We start from the raw sequence: 25,146 nt of genomic DNA, 5'->3' as shown, positions 1-25,146 counted from the left end.
TTAAAAACAGAGATGTATCTAAGATTTTTCTTAAATGGTAAGATGGGAGGTGGTTAAATTCTTGAAGAACATAAACAAATTAAAATTAAACTTTTTCTAAAAAAAAAAATAAATAAAAATAAATAAAATTAAACTTTTTCTAAAGTTTCTTTGATTTTATTGCCAGAAGTCGTATTGTTGAACTTTCTCATGAAATATAAAAGATGGTCTACATCTAATTTCTGAAATTATGTGAGGTTAATAAAACTTAACTATGAATTTCCTTCATTCAAACAGACCCAATGACCTCAATTCTTATAAAGCATCTGAGTCCAGATCTAAAACCAACCTGTAGTTTGATTCAATCCAGTCTTTACCTACAAAAGACCACGGCCCACTAGCTCAGTTTTCATTCATGCCCCCAAATCACTCTTCATAGCCTTCACATTCTCATAAATTCCTGATGCCAGGCTTCACTGCTCTCTGTCAGCTGATTCTCCAGCATTTTAGTTTCTACACTCTCTTACGCTGCTTACGAAACCTACCTTCCAGCTTTGAATCTGATGCAATGTTCCCGCACCCACCAGGACTAATGTACCTGAAGGCATAGAAAATCCAACTACCTCATCCCTCTCCACTCAGTGACTCCCCAGAATCTACCTCCTCTGTGACATTTTTCTCAGTTCAATCTAGGGCTGCCCTGAATCTCTGCTTCTGCCCATTTCATGCAAGTATGAGTATACCTGCATAAACCCAGGCATTCCTTTTACCTCTTAAAAATGTGAATTCCTTTTGAATGGGATTCCCAAATGAAAATCTTTCATATCTGTGAGAACTCCTATGGGGCTAGTGAAGAAACATGTGGTATGTTAGTGAATATTGACTGATGTATTCAATTTTATTTTTTAGTTTAATGTTTTACATTTTATTTTTTCAGTAATGATAATAAATAGAAGTAAAGCACATTTTGGGCATTAAGAATTTGACTCTGGAGCCAAACTATTTAGTTATTAATGTCAGCTCTGTTACTTACACTGTGTTCTCTCTAAACCTCAGATGTCTCAACTGTTAAATGAGGGTAATAATAGTATCTACTTAATAGGGTGATCTTGGGGATCCCTGGGTGGCTCAGGGGTTTAGCTCCTGCCTTCCACCCAGGGCATGATCCTGGAGTCCTGGAATCAAGTCCCACATCGGGCTCCCTGCATGGAGCCTGCTTCTCCCTCTGCCTGTGTCTCTGTCTGTCTCTCATGAATAAATAAATAAATCTTTTTTTTTTTAAATAGGGTTATCTTGAGGATTAAATTAAATAATCCATGTACTTTAAAAAAGGGCATGCTACATATGTATCAAGCACTCAATGAATGTTTGTTGTGTTGTTCTTACAACTATTAATTTACTAGGAAAGTATAACCAGTTATTTTCTAAGGCTTGAGTGTGTGTTTGAACAACTCCTACAATGAGAATCACTAACTTGCCAAAGTGTCAGTTTGGCCTGAATTCAAGTTTGTGCCTTTCCTTCAGAAGTTCTGAAATTGTATCTGGAGAACAATAGCATAAAAATAAATTCTTGTTTCTCATCACACAGCACCCAAAACAACTGGAGTTGCCAATACTTTCTTTACTTCTGCCCACAGGATGAATGTGAAATCACAAATCACAGCTCCTAGGGTTTGAATCCAGCAGATACTCCAATTCCTGTCCCATTTAACCTCTTTGTGTTAGACACTGTCTACCCTCCCTTTCTCTCTTCCACTGACTTCCAGACACATGTCCTGCCTATTTTCTTCCTATATCTTGGGCCCATTACTTCATAGTCCTTTGTGGTTATCTCTTCCCGTTCTTCAGATAATGCTGTTGCCCAGGTAACTTCCTTCTCACTCCATAAACTTGCCTCGGATTACTCCATTATCTCTCAGGATTTCAACATGTTGATGACTCCACGTCCATCTTTACTGCCACTGTCTGAGGCCAGGCCCTTACAGTTTTCAACCTGGCTTATGGAAATTACCTCTTAAATTGTCCCCTGGCTGCCATCTTTTCCCCACTTTAAAATTTCTCCTTCACACAACTGCCAGAATGACTTTTCTTAAGTATAAATCTGACCTTGTCACCCTCAAACTAAAGTTCTTTAATGGTTTCTTTTACCTTGCTGAATAAGACCTTAAAATCTTCAAACTACCTATCCCTTCTGCACTTTAATGATCCACATTAGGAAGGTGTCCTACAAGTTTTTGTTGTTCAGATTATGCCAGTTCGAACAAAGCAAAGGGTTGTAAAAGTTTTCCCAGGGCTATACTTTTATTCAAATCACTTTCCATCAAAAATCATTGATTGCAGCCTTAAAATCAGAAGAGGTTATCAGCTCCAGTAAATGAATTTTACCAAATCCCCTGAACTGAATGTTTTTAGAAAAGTCAGTTACACACACACACACACACACACACTACATTGTTGCTCCTTTTAAAAAATAGATTATAGAATTCTCATGATGGTGAAAGCATATTGCATAAAATAATATACTCAAGTATACTTACAATCAGTTAGACAAAGGAAATAGGGTAATAATGAAAACTGACTATTCCATAATTTAACAGCATTGTCCACAAGTTTAGAAAATTTAGATCCATTATACACTTCAGATCCCATTATAGAACTGCTAATCATCAATCTTTGCTACAAACTGATGCACATTGTTGAGAGTCCAGACATTTCAGAGCCTTCTGTCAATGTATATGAACAATGTAGAGGGATGAACAGGAATTCCAAAAGAAAGAGGGGATGATGGTAAGACCTGCTGAATCAGGAGCCAAAGTCTGAATTCTGTCCTGACCATGGCCATATATATATATATATATATATATTCACACACATATTTCTTAAGACAACTGATTAAATTTTCAAGATGTTACCTTCTTTATCTTCAGAACAAGGGGCTTTAATACATGAATCTCTAAGGCTCTTGCCACTTTTGAAATTTGAATATTTAGTTATGGCATACCCAGAGAATAGAACAGCTCTCCTCTAAACATTCTTTGAGAAGGATAAAATCCGTTTGCCTCTCAGCCATAGTTTAAAGACCTCTTAGGTGTTCAGACTTAATCTATATTCCTGCAAGCCTCTACCGTCAGGTACTAAAATCTTTAGCTATCTCACTGCCCTAACTATGCTGGACATTTTCATGTAATGTAGCCTGAGTCATTCTAGGCTTGAATCAATAAAAATTTAACAGAGAATTCAACATAACCCGCCCCCCGCCCACTCCCCTGTCCAAGTAATGATACCTCCTTAGTTTTCTAGTGATATACATGGAATACTTCATAAGGGAAGAACTGAATAAGTGAGGAACATGTGTTTTTAGCTTCAGCTTCTTACATTAGGGCTATAACAGCTGTATGCAGTAAAATGCAAGGGTAGAGTTGGCTGTATCAGACAATTTAAGACATCCACACCATCAGAGTCATAGCAGCTAAACATATATTCTTCAGTGGAGATTTAACGTATTAGATAGGATTATAAGAGAATTGGATTGGCGTCATGATTTTGCATCATATTTTGCTTTGTGGTGAGCTGCAAGCCAGAGTCTGTATGGTTAGACTTGGGGGCTTAGCAACATAACAAATAAAATATAGTGAGAAAGAAACAAGGCTGCATTCTATAGTGTATTAACTGAAAAGCCATCCCAGCATTAAGCAGCTCTGCTGATATTTATAAATGTCTGTCTCAGGCTGTCTCTTATAAACTTCCACTTATAAAGCAAACCCTTGACATATAGCTACTATTATACTCCTGCAAATAAATACAGGTAGGGTCCTGCAAAGAAGATGAAAAAAGAATGCAGTGTGCTTACCTGCATTATTCAAGAAAAAAAAAAAAAAAAAGAAGGTGGGGAATGCAATGTGCTTCACATAACTCAAACCAAATTATCCACATTCCCTAAGTCAGAGGTCCAAAACTCACAGAGCAAAGCCAGCAATCTAATTCCAGTTTGCTTTGATTTGAAGGCTTGTGTTTGTCAGAAGACACATAAGCTTTGGAATTGAGTCAGAAAAATGTGTAAAGATGTGATATACAGAAAAAGGTAGACGATTCACCCTGGCAGTGTGAGTCCAGGAAGAGTGAGATTCCTCCCACAGATCACTGGCCCCCCAGCCACCTGGAACAGGAGTTCCGGATGTCACTTACCCTATGACGATGCAGGAGATGGCAGTTCCCAAGAAGGCATATGTTAAAATAGATCCTAAGTTTTGAAAAAAGTGTCTCTGGGGAGAAAAGAATATTTCATATAGCACATCCATGTATTTTCTTAGTTTAACAGGAAATTTTTTAAAATGCACACACCATGGACCCTCCCTTCCCACTCTGTTTAGGCAAGCTTCGGCTTTGGAGTCTTAGTTCCTGGTCTTACTGTACAAATAAGGCTGAACTGGTTTATACTGCAAAGGACAGAGGGTTCTCAAAGAAATGGGGGAACAAATACATCCAGAAAACAACAGGGTAGAGATGAGAGAATGACCGCCAAAACTGGCTGGGCCTGAGGGAGAGGGTAAAGAGTCAGGGCAGCATCCATGCAGGACTCTGGAATGATTAACGGAAGACAAAGTTTTTAAAAAAATTTTGTTGTCAGTGGAACCCCTTGGGCATTTTAAAAATACGGTTCTAAAAGATTTTAGTTGCCTTTGAATTACTGGATCTCTGACTTATATTTCTTCTGAATGTAATGAAACAAAATCTTATCACCTCCAAGAATTTATTTTAATGAATCGCACAGAATGATGCCCAGTATTAAGGCTGTAGGGATAAGGAAGGATGACCTGAGTAAACGCAGCCTTCTAAGTCTCCTGCAATGCTGGCTTTGGAAAGCTCCCTTCCAGCTCTTTAAGTGGGAGCCCAGCAGTTGAAACTGACAGCAGCAAGAGGGAGCCTGGAGTACGTGAGAAAATCAGGTCTGTGCTGAACAAGCTGCCTGGCTGCTGGAGCCGCCAGGCCAAGGGGATGGGAGTCCCCCAGTCTCGGAGGCAGGGTGTGGGCAGCAGGAAAGCGGTGGCACTACCTCTGCCTCTCAAAATTCATACAGGCCAGAGCCTCAGTCTGTGGTACAGGGGGTGCTAGCACTTAAAACTATTCAGGGAATTACTAATCTCTGAAATGTGCACAGTCGGGTGGTACCTAAGTAATGGGAGGCTAGAGCACAGAAGCCACAAAACTGCTTTCTCTCTATGAGCATCAACAGCTAAGTATCAGCAAAGACCTCTTGAGGTTTCACTCTGATTGAAAAACCCAGTATCTATCTCAATTAACAGCTAACTCTTTGGTTACAATCATCTAGAATAATATTGTCCAATAGAAATATAATGTAAGCCATGGACGTTGTTTAAGATTTTTCTAGTAGCCCCATTAAAGTAAGTTTTAAAAAGTGAGATGAATTTTGATAATATATATCTTCTTTAACCCAATATATCCAAAACATTATCATTTCTGCATGAAATCAATATCACATAATGTAGCTATTTTACATTCTTTTTAAATACTGAGTCTATGAAATCCAGTGCATATTTTGCACTTACAGCATGTCTTCATTCAAATTAGCCACATTTCAAGGGCTTAATAGTTACATGTGACCAATGGCCAGTATATTGGGCAGAGCAGATTTAGAAGAATTCTAAGCATGTCGAATTTGAATCTTTAGCACATAATCTAATATAATGATATCTTTATGAAACAAATAAACCCATAAAATAGTTATTTTTTCATTAGCACTGGTACAATTCTCTACTTATGGATAAAAGAAAAAAACAATCACTGTGTATTTACCTTCTTCAGGCTATATCCTGCATGAAATATAATTGGTGGCAGTAAAACATTGAAGAAGATTTCTGGATCAAATGTCATCTGCCAGAAAAAATAAAAGAGCAGTTAGGAAGATGCCCCTTTGGGTCACTAAAAAATGTGATTTAAAAATACAGTTATAGTCATCTCTGCTAAGTTTCTATGAGGCATATTAGCATGCTGTTAAATTACACAGGTGAAAGTAAGAAAAAATGCAAGCTTAGAAATTCATAAATGCAATACAACTGCGAAGTAATACATTCAATGTAAAGCCTATAGTCCATTCCATGGCTAATAACTCAATAAAAACCCTCTGGGCAAAGAAAACTCTTTGCCTTTATTTTGGTTAGTTGTTCATTCTTCACATTTTAAATGTTTTCTTTTTTTTCTGGTCCAAGAAATTTTCTGGTAGTGCTCAAACATTTTAGCTTCTGACAAGAATATATTTAAACTTTTCCCAAATAAAACATTTTTAAAAATTTGGTCTTAGTTTTCCTTACTTTATCCAATTCCCGAGTTTAAAACATTTTCCAGACTCTGTGGAAAAAGATATTTGATTTATTTATTCATGAGAGACATACAGAAAGAATGGCAGAGACATAGGGAGAGGGAGAAGCAAGCTCCCTGTGGGGAGCCTGATGCAATATTCAATCCCAGGACACCAGGATCACTCCCTGAACTGAAGGCAGATGCTCAACCACTGAGCCACCCAGGCATCTCTCTCTTTTTTTAAAGATATTATTTACGGAAAAATCTATTTGAAAATGAAAATGGATTTTTCTGATATTTGTTTATTGGCTTTTATTTAAATGTTAAATTTGGGCAAAAAAATAATTACTTGTGAAATACAATGAAATGAAATATGAAGACTCTTGAATCCATTATCCACTATTTGCTAGGAAGTCCGAAAATTAAACTCTTTTAATATTTAAATCTCACTTAGACTCATCCTCTTCTTTCTCTACCCCACTCCACAAACACAGACACAATGGTATTCATTATTCACCACTAGGGCCTTTTTACCATTACAGTGTTCATAAAATCTTTCAGATGTATGGGTTTCACAACTATAGTATCTAATTTTCTCTCCCTTTTTTGCCTTAATTCTAACTCATCTCTAAAGCTGGATTTCAGAAGCTACTCTTTTCCGAAATCCACTTTGATTTCCCAGTCACTTCTGTGCTCTTTCAGCACTTTGTATCTTCCTTCTCTGTTTCCGTAACAGCCCCTCAACTCTACTCATGTAATATTTGAGAAGGGGTAGGTGCAGGAAGTAGGAGTCACCTAACTCAGCCAGGTCCCTTCTCAGAACCTTAGTCATCCATTGATGCTACACGGCTTGTATCAATGAGCATTCAGGTGGATCAACTATGGCCCATCCATAGCTCTCTGTGCCTTAGTTTCTTCATCTTTGGAATGAATATAATAATGTGATATCTATTTCTAAGGTGGTTATAAAAATTAAACCAATTAATATTTGTAAAGCCCTTGCTGCATTGCCTAATATTTAGTAAGCACTTTTAAGTACTTATTACTAAAGAAAATAAAATATTTTGCAAGTTATGCTATTTGAAGAAATTGCCTTGTTGTTAGGAATTCTTGAAGGCTATGGCTGTGTAAAATTTGGGCCAAGATATTTATGTTTCCTTCTAAGTTTGCTCTTTTTTCTAAGATTACCTGATATACTATTATTGATCTATTTTTATGAGGTCTCTTTGAAAGTATATCAATTGCATATTTGAAAGTTTTTAGCAAAGAGATATATTTCTGAGTGCTGCAGGAATGAAGCAATGCAGCTGTGATCATCTGGAAGAAAAAAAAAACACAGTGGCACCAACATTTTGGACAGAAAATCCCTTGCCTCAGCAGTTTTTCTGCAAAAATCAGGTTAATCACTCAACCAGAACATTTCAATAATCAGAATGCCCCATTCCCTGCATGCAGGTTAACTAATGTGCTATTGAATTATATTTTCTGGAGCAGCCAGATGAAACTGGCAGGCTGAGAATGGCATGCAGCATACGAGGATTTATTTGTATATACAAAACAGATTTGTGTTCCTTTCAGACTTGCTATAAGCTTAGGAACTGCTAAATCAGAGTTCTGGGAGTAACTCCAAACCCAGACAATTTCTCAGAAATGGCTGGATCTGCTGCTGTACGAATCTCCAGATGGCGATTCCACATGTCATTTTCCTCAGATTTTGTGTTCAAATCATGGCCTTGGAGGTGAGACTGTTTTTAAGGCCCAAACAATTAAAATTTCTCAATATAGTATGAGGGAGAAAAATCTAAAACAAGTGAAAGCAAAAAGCTAAAATTATTTCAGCTAAGACATCAGTCCATTAAGATACAGAGTGTAAACACCATCCCTGTCCAATAAAACTTCCTGTAATGGTGGAAATATACTCTAATTGTACTATCCAATATGGTAGCCACTAGCCACATGAGCTAGTAATTGAATTGCAGGCTAGTGCAACTGAAGGACTGAATTTTTTATTTTCACATCTCCCGAGTGGTAGCTGGCAAATGCATTTATGCCCATTTTCCAGAGACAGGAGAAGAAATGAATGGCTCAGGGCTAATCAATGTGACAGGCAGATCACTGAGAATTGAGTGTATTTTCATAGGCAAACTAAATGTGTAGTTTCTGAGGAACCAGGAGGCTAACCTAACTATTTAGAATAAGATCTAGGAGTGTTTAAGAGGAGTTGGGACTCAGAAGTGGGTTTTATTATTTTGGTAATTCCTGAGTCTTTTGGAAAAGTAGAAGTAGTTAACACAATAATGTGTTCAATCATCTTTTTTTCATTAAAAATTTAACAAGTCTTTTCTCAGCTACAAAGTACTTAAAGATATAGGATAGATTTACTAAATCCATTAAGGCTATAGTCCGAGAAAGGAAAGACGATATGCAAGCACAGTAAAAGGCATGGGGCTAGGCTGTAATTCAGAGTTCTTTAAGGCAGAAACACCATTCTGGGCTTGCCAACCCTGGGAGGTTTGATGTTTAAGCAGCATATGAACTGGGTTTTGAAGGATAGATAGAAGCCTATCCATGGGGCACCACCATACAGAACTGGATCCCTTGTCTGTCCTGGGGGCAGTAGGCCAATTCACCAAGCCACAGAGGAAACTGGTAGCTTCCTGGAGTTTCAGTTATACTCTATAGCAAGTGATTTGAAACATTTTAAATATTAAAATAAATTCATAGTAAAAAAAAATCTCAAAAAGTCTGTATGTGCTTTTACTATAAATAGGAGACTTCAAAGAAAACTTGGCTAGCTCAGGGCAGGCAGCTTTGAGACATACCTAGAGACAGCTCAAGAGTATGCATTTCCTTTCCTCTGCCCTAAGTTATGCTTTTGAGAGGAGGTGCCAGACACACTTGGGAAATAGAAATAGACAGTGTAGGGTTCCTGAGAGATAGGAGAGGAGTTTAATGCAGATGGATATTACCTAGACTATGAGCTCTCTCTGATCCTGTGGAGATAGATTTAAACTACATTCATTCAAACATGGAGAAAAGTAAAACTATTTTATAGAGGTAGAATTAAACAATAAAATGGCCAGTGGGAGTATAAATTTGTATAACCTCTTAATGGGGTAATATGGCAATAGATATCCAAATGTTAAACGTCTATACCATTCAATTCAACAATATTCCATCTGAGAATTTATCCTGCAGATATGCTTGTATATGTATGAAGTAGCATAAGAACAAGAGCATTCGCTGCAGATAAAAGCATGAAAACAATCTTGGAGATGATTAAAGAAGATCTTGGGGATGAACTGGTTAAATTATGGCATAATTCATAAAAGTGAATACAATACAACTTTTAGAAAGGCTGAGGAAACTATGCATTGAAATGGTTGCTCTCTATAATTTGTTGTCAAGTCAAAAGAGCAAGGTATAATAAGATCAGCATGTCTGGTGCATATAACAAAGATTGCTATATGCTCACCATACCTCACTTCATTTTTGTCCTTGTCAGACACCTAGACTTAATATCCTTGTAGTCATATGGGGTCAAAGACAGAGATCTATCTATCCAATTAAATGTGGACAAAAGTAATATGAATTATTTCCAAGCCTGATCCCTAAAAATCCCCTAAATCTTTCATGCTCTATTCCTTTCTTTGTGAGCTCATATAGAGCATCTGGCAGAGGGCTCAAATCCCCAGGGACTTCAGAGCCAGTAGGTTAAAGTCAGTTGGGATGATTAACAGCTACTGAAGACTGTAGTACTCCCCTCACTGGCCCAAAGTCCACAATGGATTGGGACATGAGCAAGAAATAAACCATTATCATGTTAAATCATTGAGATTTGAGGGGTAGTTTGTTAAGGCATTTTGCTAATTCCAAGATTGGTGCAAGGAAAGGGGATGTAGAATATTTACACACACACACATACACACACACACACACACACACACACATAAACCATTGGTTGCCTCCTGTGAGGCTAGGAAAGAGAAACTGGTGGCAGAAAAGAAAGGTGGAAATTGGAAGAAGGATTTTCTGTATGCTTAGTGAGCAGGTGATTATCTGTGTCCTGGCTTTGTATCTATAAATAAAGAGATGACCACTGCTTAGAGCAGTGCATCCAGCATTTCCCCATCATGACACAGAAAATGATTATATTGGGTCAGTGGGGAGAAAATTAGGGTTCTGATGAGACTGCTCAGGACTGAATGGATCAGACTTGGGGCTCTGACCATCCTCAGCCCAAGGATGAGGGGATTGATATGTTGTGGCACACATATAACCCATCATGCACCAGCTGAGGAGTGCTGTGCAGGATTTAACACTCCTGGCCCTGGTCCCACCTTTCATTCACTCATCCCCAGGAAACCAGGAAACAGAGTGACTACTGTGGTCACTGAGTTGGAAAAAAGGAATTGAGTGTGTGCAGCTCAGTGCTATCCTCTTTCCACATTGGAATCAGCCTGCTTGCTGAGAGTAGCCACTCAGCCTGGCTCCCCCCAGCCCTAAGTTTTGTAAGAGCAAAGCTCAGCAGGAAGGCCCATACACTCCAGATGAGTCTGTAGCGAGGTATGTAAATCTTTCTAGTTCTAGAGAAATATGAGCAAGCCAGTTCAAAACCAGTCCTCACTGTTTCAACTAATTTTTGATCTTCGTCTCTCTCACTTTTGTACCTATGTCTCAATTAGCTACGAAAGAGATACAACTAGTAGAGAAACGAGAGGATCTTGAATGACCTCTCCAAGATTCTCACTTACCATTTTGTATCTTTTGAACACTGAGCTATGTGAATGTATTACCCAATCAAAAAATAAAATGTGTTTTTTTTTTAAGAAGATGTCTTGGGCAGATTAATTTGGAGGGGCCTCAAGATTGGCCTGAATAAAGTGAAACCATTGTCAAGCTCCAGTTACCAAAATGAGTCAAGGTAATGACCATGTGAATTCAGGTGGCTGTGACAGAATGGAAAGGAAGAAGCAAACCCAAGAGATAACCATACATTCAACAAGTGTTTACTTACAATAAGCCACACATGTGGAAAGGAGAATGAGCAGGGCTTGCAGGTAAAATAGAGCAGCAAAGGAAGCCATGGTTTTGCCACCTGGATCAATTACTGAGAGAACGTGATTGGGGAGGAGCAGCTGATGTGGCCGAGATTAAGAGAGGTCAGAGAAGCTGAGGGCTAATTGACACCTCTGCTTATGGAGTCCAAGGTGACTGTGAGACACTCGAAAATTTGTGGCTGAAGAAAGGTTAAGGCCACGGAGAAAGGATCCAGAATCATCAGCATAGAGGAAATGATTTGACAAGTGTAGATGGGATCTCTGAAAGAGTGAGCACCATAGAAAAGAGAAGAGGACCAAGGACCAAATCCTGGAATTGGAAAGAAAGGCACTACCAGGGAGGGAGACAAAGACAATGAAGAAATATTCAGAGAATGGGAGAGAATGAAGCTCAGGGCCACATAAAGCCAGGAAGAAGTGTAGCGTAAGAAGGAGGTGCTACTCCCTAACATAGGGCTTCCAGATTTAGCCAATAAAAATACAGGATGCCCAGTTAAATTGGAACTTCAGATAAATAATTATTTTCTAGAATAATTCTTTAGTACCACATCTGGGACATTTCTCAATTATTAATTATTTATCTGAAACTCAGTAAGTAGAGACAGAGGCAAGAATGAAAGACCCCAAAATGAACCTGTGTTTTATACCTGGCTGACTGAGGGAACAGTAGAGGAGCAGCTGACTCCACCTCCCCCATTCTGATGTCCATGGTTACAATAAGGAGTTTGAGAGCTAAGAAGAAATCCTTTAAGTTTCATAATTAGGAAGTGGTTGCTTTCCATTGATTTTCAACCAAGGAAGTGGGTACAGAGAGTTGAGGAAAAAGTGAGTGATGAGAAAGTGGAAGCAGTGTGGTCTTGGTTCCTCATTTGGGAGGTTTGGTGGCAGGGTCCTTTGGGAACCTGATAAATGGCTTGTAGAGGAGATGGAGAAATAGGGAGGAAACAAAGAGACAAAAGCCACAAGATAAGGAGGCAGGAGAGGATCAAAACATAGAATAGTAAGGGCATAAGTTTAGGGAGATAAGTGATATGAGCAGCAAAAGCCAATTCATGGTTGTTGTTTTTTTTTAATGGGGAGAAATCCTACTCTGGACATTCAAATCTGTGGCACAGCCCCATTAGGAAATGGTTATCCACATTAAAAAGCCTTTTCCATTCCTCCGGATGTTTCCTCCAGAGCCCTTGTATGTGACAAGCATCCGTCAAAGAAATACCTCATATAGGCTGATGTTTAAGAAGTCCTTAATATCACCGACACACAGGCTGTCAGAGGGAGAAGCTGCCTTATAGGTCACCCAACCTTGGGGTCTGCAAACTGATCTCTGCCCATGTCTGGGCTGCGTGGAAGGGGTGGGCTGATGGGAAGTGGGAACAAGTGATCTGGCACCTGCCCTGGATCTGCCCTCCCGTTTCTGCCTGAGCAGCTTTGTTTTTATACATTGTGAAGAAGCATTAGATTTTCTTTGAATGAAGAGTTCCTTTACTAAAAAATGTTTAGTTTTAAGTTCCGACCTATTACTGTCCCCCAAGAAAGTTCAAGGAACATGTGGAAGGTCAGTGGGCCACTCAGAGGCAGCACTGAGCTTAAAAAAATCCTAAACCACAGCTGTTTCTCTTTTATGGTATTTATGTTCTTAATTTTGCCTCAATGTCTTAAATGATGCCTCAAAGTTAAAGTCCCTCCCTCCACCCCTCCCTGGAAGTAACCAATACACTGAAGTTAGAAAGTGTTTTTTTCTTTCCATGACTATGCTCTTGTACTTCACATATATGTGTTTGTGAGCAATAATTGATATTCTTTTTAGTACAGAATATTATATATAATCAGTATATTTAAATTTTTTACAGAAGCTTAATATACATATAAATACTATATTGCATTTGGTGTATTTTAAAAATTTACAGAAATTTAACCATAAATATCCTTTTGCATTCTGTTTCTTACATTCAACAGTATTTTAAAAGATTTATATATATTAGTACATGTGGATTTTGTCCATTCACTCAAACTGTTTAGTATTCTATTGGATAAATATATCATCATTGTTTTTTTTCCTTTCTCTAACAAGGGAATTAGGATAATTAGTTTGTTTCTTATTTTTTGCTATTACTAAAAATAATGCAATGGATACTCTTGTACTTAAGTGCATAAATGTGAAAGATTCTCTACAAGTGTAAAATACCCAGAGGTGGGCTGGATGATAAGGTGTATGAATCTTCAACTTTAATACGTGCTGGCAAATATTTTAAAGTGGTTATACCGATGTAGATTCCTACATGAGAGTATAAAAGTTTTTCCCTGCGTTCTATCCAACACTTAGTATTGACAAATTTCTAATTTTTGCTAGTTGGCGAAGTATGAGCTCTTATCACATTATTGTTGTTTTCTTTGTATTTCCCTTTATTAATGAAATGAGCACATTGTCCTTGTTTCCCGATCTTTTGTGATATCTCTTTAGTAAATTTTGGAGCCATATCTTTTATCCAGGATGACTTTTTCTTGCTGATTAGTTCATCATACAATATTGTAACTATTCTGTTTTGGTTATTTATATTTCAGATATATTCTATTATGTCACCTCCTCAAACTTTTCACTTTTGTCTTTTAACTCTATCATTGTGGACTTTTTCACACAGAATTTTTTGTTTTAATTTTAATGTAGTAAAGTTTATTCCATTTTTACCTGTGATTTTCACTTTTGGTAACTTCTTAAAAAAAATCTTTCCAAGGGAATACATGGAAAGGAGAGAAAATGAGTGAAAATATCAGTCAGGGTGACAAAACATGAGAGACACCTAACTCTGGGAAATGAACAAGGAGTAGTGGAAGGGGAGGTGGGCGGGGGTTGGGGTGACTGGGTGATGGCCACTGAGGGGGGCATTTGGTGCGATGAGCACTGGGTGTTATGCTGTATGTTGGCAAATTGAACTGCAATAAAAAAATTAAAAAGAAAATCTTTCCCTGTCCTAATGTCATAAATATATATTCTCAAGTTTAAAAATTGGCTGTTTATAATTGTTTAATTCATCTCAAGTTTATTTGTTGTATGATGTGAAATAGGAATCAAATTCTTTTTCTTCCATATGGAGAGCCAATTTTCCCAGAGATATGCATAAGTATTTGGTAGTTCATCCTTTTTCCACTGATATTAGTTGACTCTTCTGTCCAGTGCTTTTTCTTAGATCCATAAGACATTCATTCTAATAAATATTTGATATCTATTACCCAATAGCCTATTTAATAATTCAAAATAAGAGCAGCTTTATAGACATAGGTATTCGCTGAAGTATTATTTACACTAGTGAAAAGTTAGAAACAACTCAAAACTCAGGCACATTTACATCCATTATCCTGAATTTTTAAAAGCCTGAGGAAAGGGTTAGGTTGTGATAATAAATAAAGCAAGTTACAAAGTTTTAGAGACCATCAGATTTAAGCCACATGGAAAAATATATATGTAAAAAGACTGGATAGAAATTTATTTAATTTATAGTGGTTGCATAATGTTGTAGGATTATTTGAATTCTTATTTAAAGGAAAAAAAACACCTTTCCAGTCCGTCCCAAATGAACATCTTGTAAAGTTATCATTTAGAATTATGAACATTTAAAATAGAATGGAACATTTATAAAGATTAAGGGACAAAAAAACATTATAAATAATATGTGAGGGAAAGTTAAGCATTGAGGACCCAGATGTGTTATAATTTTCAATATGATAAGATATCTTAAAAGGTCTGATACAGGGATCCCTGGGTGGCGCAGCGGTTTGGCGCCTGCCTTTGGCCCAGGGCGCAATCCTGGAGACCCGGGATCGAATCCCACATCGGGTTCCCGGTGCATGGAGCCTGCTTCTCCCTCTGCCTGTGTCTCTGCCTCTCTCTCTCTCTCTCTCTCTCACTGTGTGCCTATCATAAATAAAAAAAATCAAAAAAAAAAAAAAGGTCTGATACAGAATCAGGCAAGTGAGCAATCAGTGCTCCTTAAATAGTTAGCCCATGGGGCACCTGGGTGGCTCAGTGGTTGAGCATCTACCTTCGGCTCAGGGTATGATCCCAGGGTCCTGGGATCGGGTCCCACGTTGGGCTTCCTGCAAAGAGCCTGCTTCTCCCTCTGCCTATGCCTCTGTCTCTCTCTGTGTGTCTCTCATGAATAAATAAATAAAATCTTTTAAAAAAAAAGTTAACTCATGTCATGTCCAATTTATTGAATTATTTTCATTCTTTTCAAAAATTCCTGGAAGGCTAAAAATACTTCCCCTCAATTAGAATACCTAGTATTATGAATGTTAATGGTTTAAAATGGTGGTGAACCACTGAAATGTAAGCATTTTGCATTGCAGTTTGTAGAAGAACTAAATTACAGAGGAATGGCAAAAGGAGAACTTTTAAAGAAGAGAAAATTTTAATAATCCTAAATTATCATTGAGAAATTATGAGAATATGATACCACAAAACTATGTTCACTTTTGAAGTAAGTAAAATTCCAGAAATTAGAAATACATTATGAACATCATACATGCAAAAATGACAGATATAAATATTGGTATTTTAACACAGGTAGGTAAATGTTTGCAACTCTAGGTAAAATTAGGTGAAGAATTGAGGACAAAACATTTTTATAATTCTAAATATTTAACCCAGTGTAGGGAATTTTGAAAAGAACATTGAAATCTGAGTCAGAAAACCTGGTCCTAAAACCAGTTCTATCACAGATCAATTTTGACCAAGTCACATAAGCTTTCAGAACCTCAGTTGCCTACTCTGAAGCGTGGGGGTAATATCTCTTCACCTGATGGAATAATGGTGAGATTGAAATGAACACCACAGTGACACCTGGGTGGCTCAGCTCATTAAGTGACTGACTCGATTTCAGGTCACGTCACCTTGGAGTCATGGGATTGAGCCCCATGTGTGTGTGTGTGGAGAGGTCTACACTCAGCAGGGAGTCTGCTTGAGATTCTCTCTCTCTCTTTTCCCTTTCTCCTCCCCACTTCCATGCATTCACACTCAAATAAAATAAACATTTTTTTTAAAGAAATGGATATTGCAATAAGAAAAGCCTTTGTAAATAACAAACTACCTTGGAAGAGAGAATACACGGTCATTTTAACTTAGGTGGGGCTGAAGTTCAGAGACCGTCTTCCTCACTTTTAGAATGGTACAGTTACCACTTGTCAATTAATCATAATAATAGTTAATAAAAAAATAACAACTGACATTTCCATGAGGCTGTTACAGTTTGAAAAGATGCCTTCATATATAGTCTCTCATTTTTTTCTTCACAACAACCCTCTGAAATAAGTATTCTGAACACTGCCTTTTAACGGAGGTGAAACCAAGGTTCAGAGCGTTAAGTGACTTCTCCAAAGTCACATACCTTGTAAGTAGCAAGACTTAGACTCAAACTCTACCTTCCAAGTCCATTGCTTTATTAATAACAATGCTAACAAAACTAATAGGTAATATACTTTGGACATTTACTATGAGTCAGGTACTATTCTTTTTTTTCTAATTGAAGTATAATGTCACATATATATTTATGTGTGTCATTAGCTTCAATATTAATATATATATAATGTCACATTAGCTTCAACATAATGATTGGACAACTCTACACATTATGCTACTCTCACAAGTGTAGCTACCTTCTGTCCCCATACACCGCCACTACAGTTTCATCGACTATATTCCCTATGCTGTATCTTTCATTCCCATGACATTCATTTTATAACTGGAAACATATCTCCTACTGTCTTTCACTCATTTTGCCCATCTTCCTACCCACCTCCCTTCTGGCAATCATCAGTTTCCTCACGTATTTATGGATCTGTTTCTGTTTGTTTGTTCATTTGCTTTGTGTTTTAGGTTCCACATAAAAGTGGAATGTGGTAATTGTCTTTTTCTCTCGGACTTATTTCATTTAGCATAATACCCTCTAAGTCCATTCATGTTGCCATGAATGGCAAGACCTCACTCTTTTTTTTATGGCTGAATAATACTGCATTGTCTCTCTAAAGAGAGAGAGAGATTAAATAGGTATCAATAGCTGGCCTCCATATTTTTTTAAGTTTCTGTATTTTATTTGTTTTTAATTTTTTAAAAGATTTTATTTATTTATTCATGAGAGACACAGAGAGAGAGAGAGAGAGTGAGAGAGAGAGAGAGAGAGAGGCAGAGACACAGGCAGAAGGAGAAGCAGGCTCCGTGCAGGGAGCCCCACACGGGACTCAATCCCAGGACTCCAGGATCAGCCCTGGGCCAAAGGCAGGCGCTAAACTGCTGAGTCACCCAGGGATCCTCCATATTTTTAATTAAAGTCTGTTCCATGGTCACTAAATTGGACAGTTACAGGGGTGCACGGGTGGTTGGTTAAGTGTCCAACTCTTGGTTTTGCATCAGGTCATGATCTCGGGGTCATGGGATCAATCCCCACGTAGGGCTCAGCACGGAGTCTGCTTGAGAATCTCTCTCTCCCTCTCCCTCTGGCCCCTCCCCTGCTCATGCTCTCCCTTTCTTTAAAATAAATAGATAAATAGATAGGGATGTCTTGGTGGCTCAGCAGTTGAGCATCTGCCTTTGGCTCAGGGCATGATCCCGGAGTCCCAGGATCAAGTTCCGCATCAGGCTTCCTGCAGGGAGCCTGCTTCTCCCCCTGCCTATGTCTCTGTCTTTCTCTGTTTGTCTCTCATGAATAAATAAAATCTTTTTTTTTTAAAGTTTAAAAAAATAATAAAATAAATAGATAAATAAAATCCTTAAAAAATTGGAGAGTTACAAGTATATTTACTTGTATGACATGATCTCTTCTAAGTTGTATAGTCTATTCTCTGGCATTGAAGTTTACCATTTGTCTTCTCTTCCTTTTAAGCCACCATTTCTTATTTTTCGTTAAATTCACACAGGAAGCCAGGGTAAAGGCAAAGCTAGACCTCAGAGCTTCCTGCTTGCTGCTTGTATTCTACTACTCCACAATATTATACTAGAGGCAATTTAGTCATATTCTCTAGCAGAGCCAGTATTCACACTCAGGCATTTTGTCTACAGGGCCAGTGTAAAAATCATGTAAAGGAATACACTATCTTAAACAGCTCTATCTATCTAAAATTCAGAATAAGATGAGACACAGCAGTTTTTAATCCTACTAACCATAGGAGGTCAGTTCTGCTATGCACTGTCAAAGTGAAAGAATTTTTATAAATATAAACAAGCATAAAAAAGCAACTTGGAAAAATTAACTGGACTATTTTGAACTATTGTTGATGGTCTGTCACCTTTCACTATTTTTGGCAGTATAATCATTACTAAAATGATATCTTATATTTTGCCCACATCTTCTTCACCCATTCTTCCATAGATGAATACTTAGGTTGCTTCCATATCTTGGCTATTATAAACTATACTGCAATAAATAGAGGGATGCATGTAAGGTCCAACTTAGTTCTCCCTTTCAAGGTTCTATACAGATTTTAGAATTATTTGTTCTAGTTCTGTGAAAATGCTATTGGTATTTTATAGGAATTGCATTGAATCTATACATGGCTTTAGGTACTATGAACACTTGTAACAGTATTAATTGGGCCAATCCATGAGCATAGGATGTCTTTCCATTTGTTCGTGTGATCTTTAATTTCTTTCATCAATATTCAATAGTTTTCTGAGTACAGATCTTTCACCTCCTTGGTTAAGTTTATTCCTAGATAACTTATTCTTTTTGGTGCAATTGTAAATGGGATTTTTTTTTCTTAACTTCTCTTTCTGCTACTTCATTTTTAGTATATAGAAATGCAACAGATTTCTGTATATTAATTTTGTAACCTGAAACTTTACTGAATTCATTTATGACTTCTAATAGTTTTTTGGTGGAGTCCTTAGGATTTTCTATGTATAGTATCATTCCATCTGCAAATAGTGACAATTTTATTTCTTCCTTATCTATTTGAATGCCTTTTTAAATTTTTTTTTCTTGTCTGATTGTTGGGGCTAGAACTTCCAGTACTATATTTGATATAAGTGACAAGAGTAGACAACTTCTCTTTTTCCTGATCTTAGAAGAAAAGCTCCCCATTTTCATCATTAAGTATGTTAGCTGTGGCTCTGTCATATACAGCCTGTATTATGTTGAGGTATGTACCCTCTAATCCTACTTCATTGAGAGTTTTTAATCATGAATCAATGTACTTTGTCAAATGCTTTTTCAGTATCTATTGAAATGATCATGTGATTTTTATCCTTCATTTCGTTAATGTGGTGTATCACATTGATTGATTTTAAAATATTAAACCATCTGTGCATCTCCAGGATAAATCCCACTTGATTATGGTGAATAATCTTTTTAATGTATTGTTAAATGCAGTTTGCTAATATTTTGTTGAGGATTTTGCATCTATGTTCATTAGGGATATTGGCCTATAGTTTTCTTTCTTTCCGTTCTCCTTCCTTCCTTCCTTCTTTCCTTTCTTTCTTTCTTTCTTTCTTTCTTTCTTTCTTTCTTTCTTTCTTCCTTCCTTCCTTCCTTCCTTCCTTCCTTCCTTCCTTCCTTTCTTTCTTTCTTTCTTTCTTTCTTTCTTTCTTTCTTTCTTTCTTTCTTTCCTTCTTTTTTCTCTTTTTCCTAGTATCTTTAGCCAGGCACTATTCTAAGTACTTTACATGTACTTTTTCATTTGCAATTCACAATGACCCTACAGAGTAGTTAGGATTATCCCATTTTATAAATAGGGAGACTAAAGCATTTATTATCTCACCCCAAATCATACACTGGTAAGTGGTATTTGAACCAAATAACAAGGCTCCAGGAGCTATCCTCTTAACTACAATATTCCATTTGCCATTCTCCTGCGTTTAGGTTACCAACTCCACTGCTGGATATGTCCTCATTAGCTGCAAATAGATTGACTCTACCTAGGTTTTCCAGATTGTTGCCATGGCACCTAGTCATCAATGGTCAGAGGGTCTCCTACATTTCTGCATAAGATTCTTAACACATAAACTTACCTCTATTATCTTTGTGATTCTTTATGAAGGTAGCCATTCATCTTGCTTTCACCAGAACACTTCCAGATAATGTCCTGGCCTAATTATCCATCGTGCCCTGCCCCCCTTTACTTCACTATCACAAATGATATTGTTTCCTACTCCTGATCCTAGATCTAGATTCCTGGCCTTTTAACAAACTGCATATAATTTGGATTGGCTGCTGGTCCCCTGTGGGCCTGCTCTTCATTGTGTGGGTTACCTATTTCTCTCACTAGCCGTAGCATTGACATGACAGTGGAACACCATTCTAAGCCTAACTTGATATCAGCAAGAGAAGGGAACATAACAAGTGGGTGTGAGAAGGGCATAGTATCCCACCTCAAGTATTCATTTCTCAATACCCAGGTGAGAATTGCAAAAGGAGAGACATACAACACAACTGAAAACTTTTGCAACAAGATGGACTTTTCCCCCCCACTCTGGAATTGATTCCAATCTTGGCCAATCTTTATTTGTAAGCAAAAGAAACGCCTTTTATTCCTCAAAATATACAGGAGCATTACAGTCCCTTAGAGTTTTCCATTTCGCCTTACAATTTTTCTCAGTTTGCATAATCTTTACAGGCCTTAGCTTTGAAGTGTGTGCTCAGCTTCCCCATCACAAGCTTTCACCAGGAAGCAACTGGCCTGGGGAAGCTGGATAGGGAAGGGCTGAGTCAGCAAGGACCACAGATTTGCTTGAAAAGGTGTAGGGGGTAGACAGGTGCTGAAATCAGCAGAAAGTAGATGCCAAACAGCTTGATTTAAAATTAAAATGATGGTGCATTCACCTTAAAAATGGTGCATTAAAAAACAACACTAAACTTTCTCCATCATGCCCACCTCAAATTTCATCGCAAAGAGGAAATCCATGCCCATCAAGGGCAGATGTTTAGGAAGCAGAGTAATATTTACAGCATACCTAATACTAAACATAACTTTTTTTCATTTATTTTGAAAGCAACCCTCTAAAGTAGGTATCACTAGTCTCTGTTTTGTGGATATTATAGATAAACACAAATATGAGAAGTTTACTTGTCCAAGGTCTCAATGCTGGAAGTAGCAGAGATAGGATTCAGCCTGCTTAACTGCAAAACCACAATGGACTGAATATTTGTGTCTCCTCAAAATTCATATATGGAAGTTCAACCCCCAAGATGTTGGTATTAGGAGGTGCAGCCTTTAGGAGGTGATCAGGTCATGAGGGTAGAACCCTTGTGAATGGAATTAATGCTCCTACAAAAGAGATACAAGAGAGTTTTCTGTTTCCACCAAATAAAGGCACAGTGGGAAGACAGCCATCTCTAAACCAAAAAACTTGCCCTCACCAGACACAGAATCTGCTGGTGACTTAATCTTAGACTTCCCAGAATTTAGAACTGTGAGAAAACATGTTTGTTGTTTAAATCACCCAGGCTATGGCATTTTTGTTATAGCTGCTCAAATAGACTAAGACAAAAATCTTATGCATGTCCTTATATCACCTTGAAGGCAGAGTTTAAGCTGATAATATAAAGCTCAAATAGTAGAATTTTAAGACAATCATTTTGTGGGAAATGACTTGTTGGTAAGGTGAAAAATGAGGTGTTTGGATATTTCCAATTCTCCTAAAAATGGGATTATATAGGAATATATTCAGTGGTGTGCTGGTAAACCATACTTGTGAAGGAAAAAAGCCCACAAGCTTTGATTTGACAAATTTTTAAAGATTTTATTTATTTATTCATAAGAGACACACAGAGAGAGGCAGAGACATTGACAGAGGGAGAAGCAGGCTCCCTGCGGGAAGCCGGATGTGGGACCTGATCCCAGGACCCTGGTGTCATGTCCTGAGCCAAAGGCAGACACTCAACCACTGAGCTACCCAGGCATCCCTGATTTGACAATCTCTGTGGTGTAAATAATGCTCCTACCATGGTACATTTCAATCTACTAATGTTTTAACAACTGCTTTACAAAATACCTGGATATTTAATCAGCTCTCAAAAGCCAGGACAAGCCTACTCTAGTACTCCACTCTGTCATTTTACTCTGACCATATGTTAACTTATTATTTGGGTACTGTTGTTAAGCACAAAATCTATATAAGGTTCCCAGCCTACATAAATTATAGAATACCACAATATGCTTCCCTTCCCTGAAGAAAAATCTTTTTTGGTTTAAGGATTATTTTGAGCTGATTATTTTGAGAAACAGGAGAAGCTCTGAGGACTGAGCGTTTTTCCTTTTGTAAGGAAAATTTACATTAAGGAAATCTCCATTTGTAAGGCTGTCTTCTTCTCAGTACCAAGAAGAAAAGTATAACCCTAAATCATAAGGAACTTATCAATGAAGAAGGCATAGACAAATCTGCATGACAACCTTATTCTTGTTTACACTAATTTTCCTGGTCATCTTCCTAAAACTTGCCTTTCCCATACCCCTCTTTCTTTGGTTTAGCTGAAAATGATACTTAAGCCTAAATTCTAAGCCATCTTTTGACTAAGATTCCTAGTCAAGAACCTACACTGGTAGAAAAAAAGATTTTTTTTTTCCTCAGTATATTGGCTACTGGGATTCTCCTTCAGTGAAGGCCTTGCTGGTCCTGCTGTTAGGAGTGCTACAAATAGCCACCTCACTTAAGGTCAGCCCTTTTTCAGAGTAGTCCACATACAAAGACAGATTGATTTGGTATTTTAGAGGCCAGGCCATCTCAGTCCAACTGGGTATAAGGCTGAAGAGCCATTCTAACTCCAGAGCTTCCCAAGGAGTTAGCCAAAATTGTTGGGCTTGTACCACAGCTTAACTTCTCCCTTGGCCCACTCAACCTTCTTTCTTTCATTCATGTCTTGATCTCAAGGACACTTAACCATTCCACTCACTAAACTCCACCTCAGAGTCTACTTCTTTGGAAACCCAATATGCAACAGTCAGAGATAAAGTGAAGAGCACCTAAACTTGCAGGAAATTTCTGCTCCACACATCCCCACCTGAGGCAGAACTCTCTAAATTAGACAGTGTCCAGGTAGTCTTACAATTGGAAATGGATCTCAAAGGAGCAGCTGGGAGACACCTAACTCAACATAGGCTTAAATAGCAACAGGAGACAAGTCATTTAAATGCACAGTTTCCTTATGGTTCCCACCCTTCTTGATGATTTCCACCCCTCCTGTGCTGATGGACGTAGGTCCTAGCTTCAGACTGTATAAGCTACTAATGAGCAGCTTTTTACTGACCTTAGGGAAAAATCAGGAAATACAGTAGGAAGGAACCTTATGTAAGTACTCACTGAAGGCCAGCAATGATAAGTGTACACTCTTGTCACAGTTTAATCTTTTAAAAGGAACAAAGCAAAGGGAGAAAGAATTGAAAGATCCATTTCATCTATTCAGACTAAAAGTCTGATGGGAAATCTCTTTCTCCCTCTCCCCTGTTTGTTTTTCCTGTGCCCAGCCTCTATTGCTCTCTCTCCCTCCATCCCAATTTGATTATTTGGAGATGAGACTTGTAGCAATTCAACCATCTGAGTAGCAAACAACCAACCACAGAGCCCTGGCTCTTCACTGAGAGGAAACCTATAATAGGTACTTGAGTGTAAGATGGTCAGCAACTAAGACAGTGCAGAGTAGCAATGAGAAGTTGCAGCTGGCAAAAAGAGACTGATACTTCATTATATCATCAACTCACTTACCAGCATCCACAAAGCATCATCTACCATGTGCCAGGCATCCCACCTAGAGATGGAAATACAGTATAACCATAGACAGACCTTGTCCCTGCCCTCCTGGAGTTTACAGTCTAGTGGCTATAGTCTATAGTCTAATCAATGTGAACATCACAGATACAAATATTAACTTATAATTCAGCTAAGATACTAGTGGGAGAACCATAGGTAGAGCTACGAAACAAAATAACTGGATACTGGTATATAGCAGCATGGAGTTACTTGGGATGAGAACCAGTGTTTCCACAAAGCTAATCAACCCCTAAGAATATTCTTATCTCAGGCCAAGAGCCCACATATATACTAGCACTGCTGAGACTCAAAATACAGTATTTAAGATTTCAGAAAACAGCATAATTATTAAAGAAAGATATCCAATACAGTTAATATAAAAATAAAATTTTAATAAAATCTTACCTGCTCTATTGGTCTCTAAATTGAGGCAAAGATTGTGCAAAGATCTTTCCTTTCCTTTTCTTTTTTTTTTTTTTAAGATTTTATTTATTTATTTATTCATGAGAGACACACAGAGAGAGACAGAGAGAGAGAGAGAGGCAGAGACACAGGCAGAGGGAGAAGCAGGCCCCATGCAGGGAGCCCGACGCAGAACTCGATCCCGGGACTCCAGGATCACACCCCGACCGAAGACAGGTGCCAAACCGCTGAGCCACCCAGGGATCCCCCTCTTTTTTTTTTTTTTAAAGATTTTATTTATTTATTCATGAGAAACACACAGAGAGAAGAGAGACACAGGCAGAGGGAGAAGCAGGCTCCATGCAGGGAACCTGATGCAAGACTAGATCCTGGGACTCCAGGATCACACCCTGAGCCAAAGGCAGGCGCTAAACCGCTGAGCCACCCAGGGATCCCTTGCAAAGATCTTTTCATATCTCATTTTTATCTTATATTTTTAAAATTCTAATTTGATACTGGTTCATAACATACATAATATATCGGTCTGGTAGTATGTTCACAATATATATATATATATACAATATTAATAGTACTTGCATTTTATTTGTATGTAAATAGGCATGTATTAGATACCTACACTCAAGAGTGTTTTACTGA

At 37.9% G+C, this 25,146-nt stretch overlaps 1 protein-coding gene across 10 annotated transcripts in view; it reads right to left on the bottom strand.

The window, feature by feature from the left end:
* SLC9A9 (solute carrier family 9 member A9) overlaps positions 1-25,146 on the bottom strand; it is a 654,903-nt gene that overhangs the window by 485,919 nt on the left and 143,838 nt on the right. For all 10 annotated transcript variants that reach the window (XM_077864842.1, XM_077864844.1, XM_077864845.1 and 7 more), the window contains 2 exons: positions 5,794-5,871; positions 4,165-4,241 (listed from right to left, as the gene is read on the bottom strand). In XM_077864842.1, the coding sequence (XP_077720968.1) occupies positions 4,165-4,241; positions 5,794-5,871 (155 nt within the window). The remainder of the gene's footprint in view (positions 1-4,164; positions 4,242-5,793; positions 5,872-25,146) is intronic.

This window comes from Canis aureus, chromosome 22 (assembly GCF_053574225.1).
Source record: "Canis aureus isolate CA01 chromosome 22, VMU_Caureus_v.1.0, whole genome shotgun sequence".
Taxonomy (NCBI): domain Eukaryota; kingdom Metazoa; phylum Chordata; class Mammalia; order Carnivora; family Canidae; genus Canis; species Canis aureus.
This window is presented reverse-complemented; position numbering and strand designations above follow the sequence as displayed.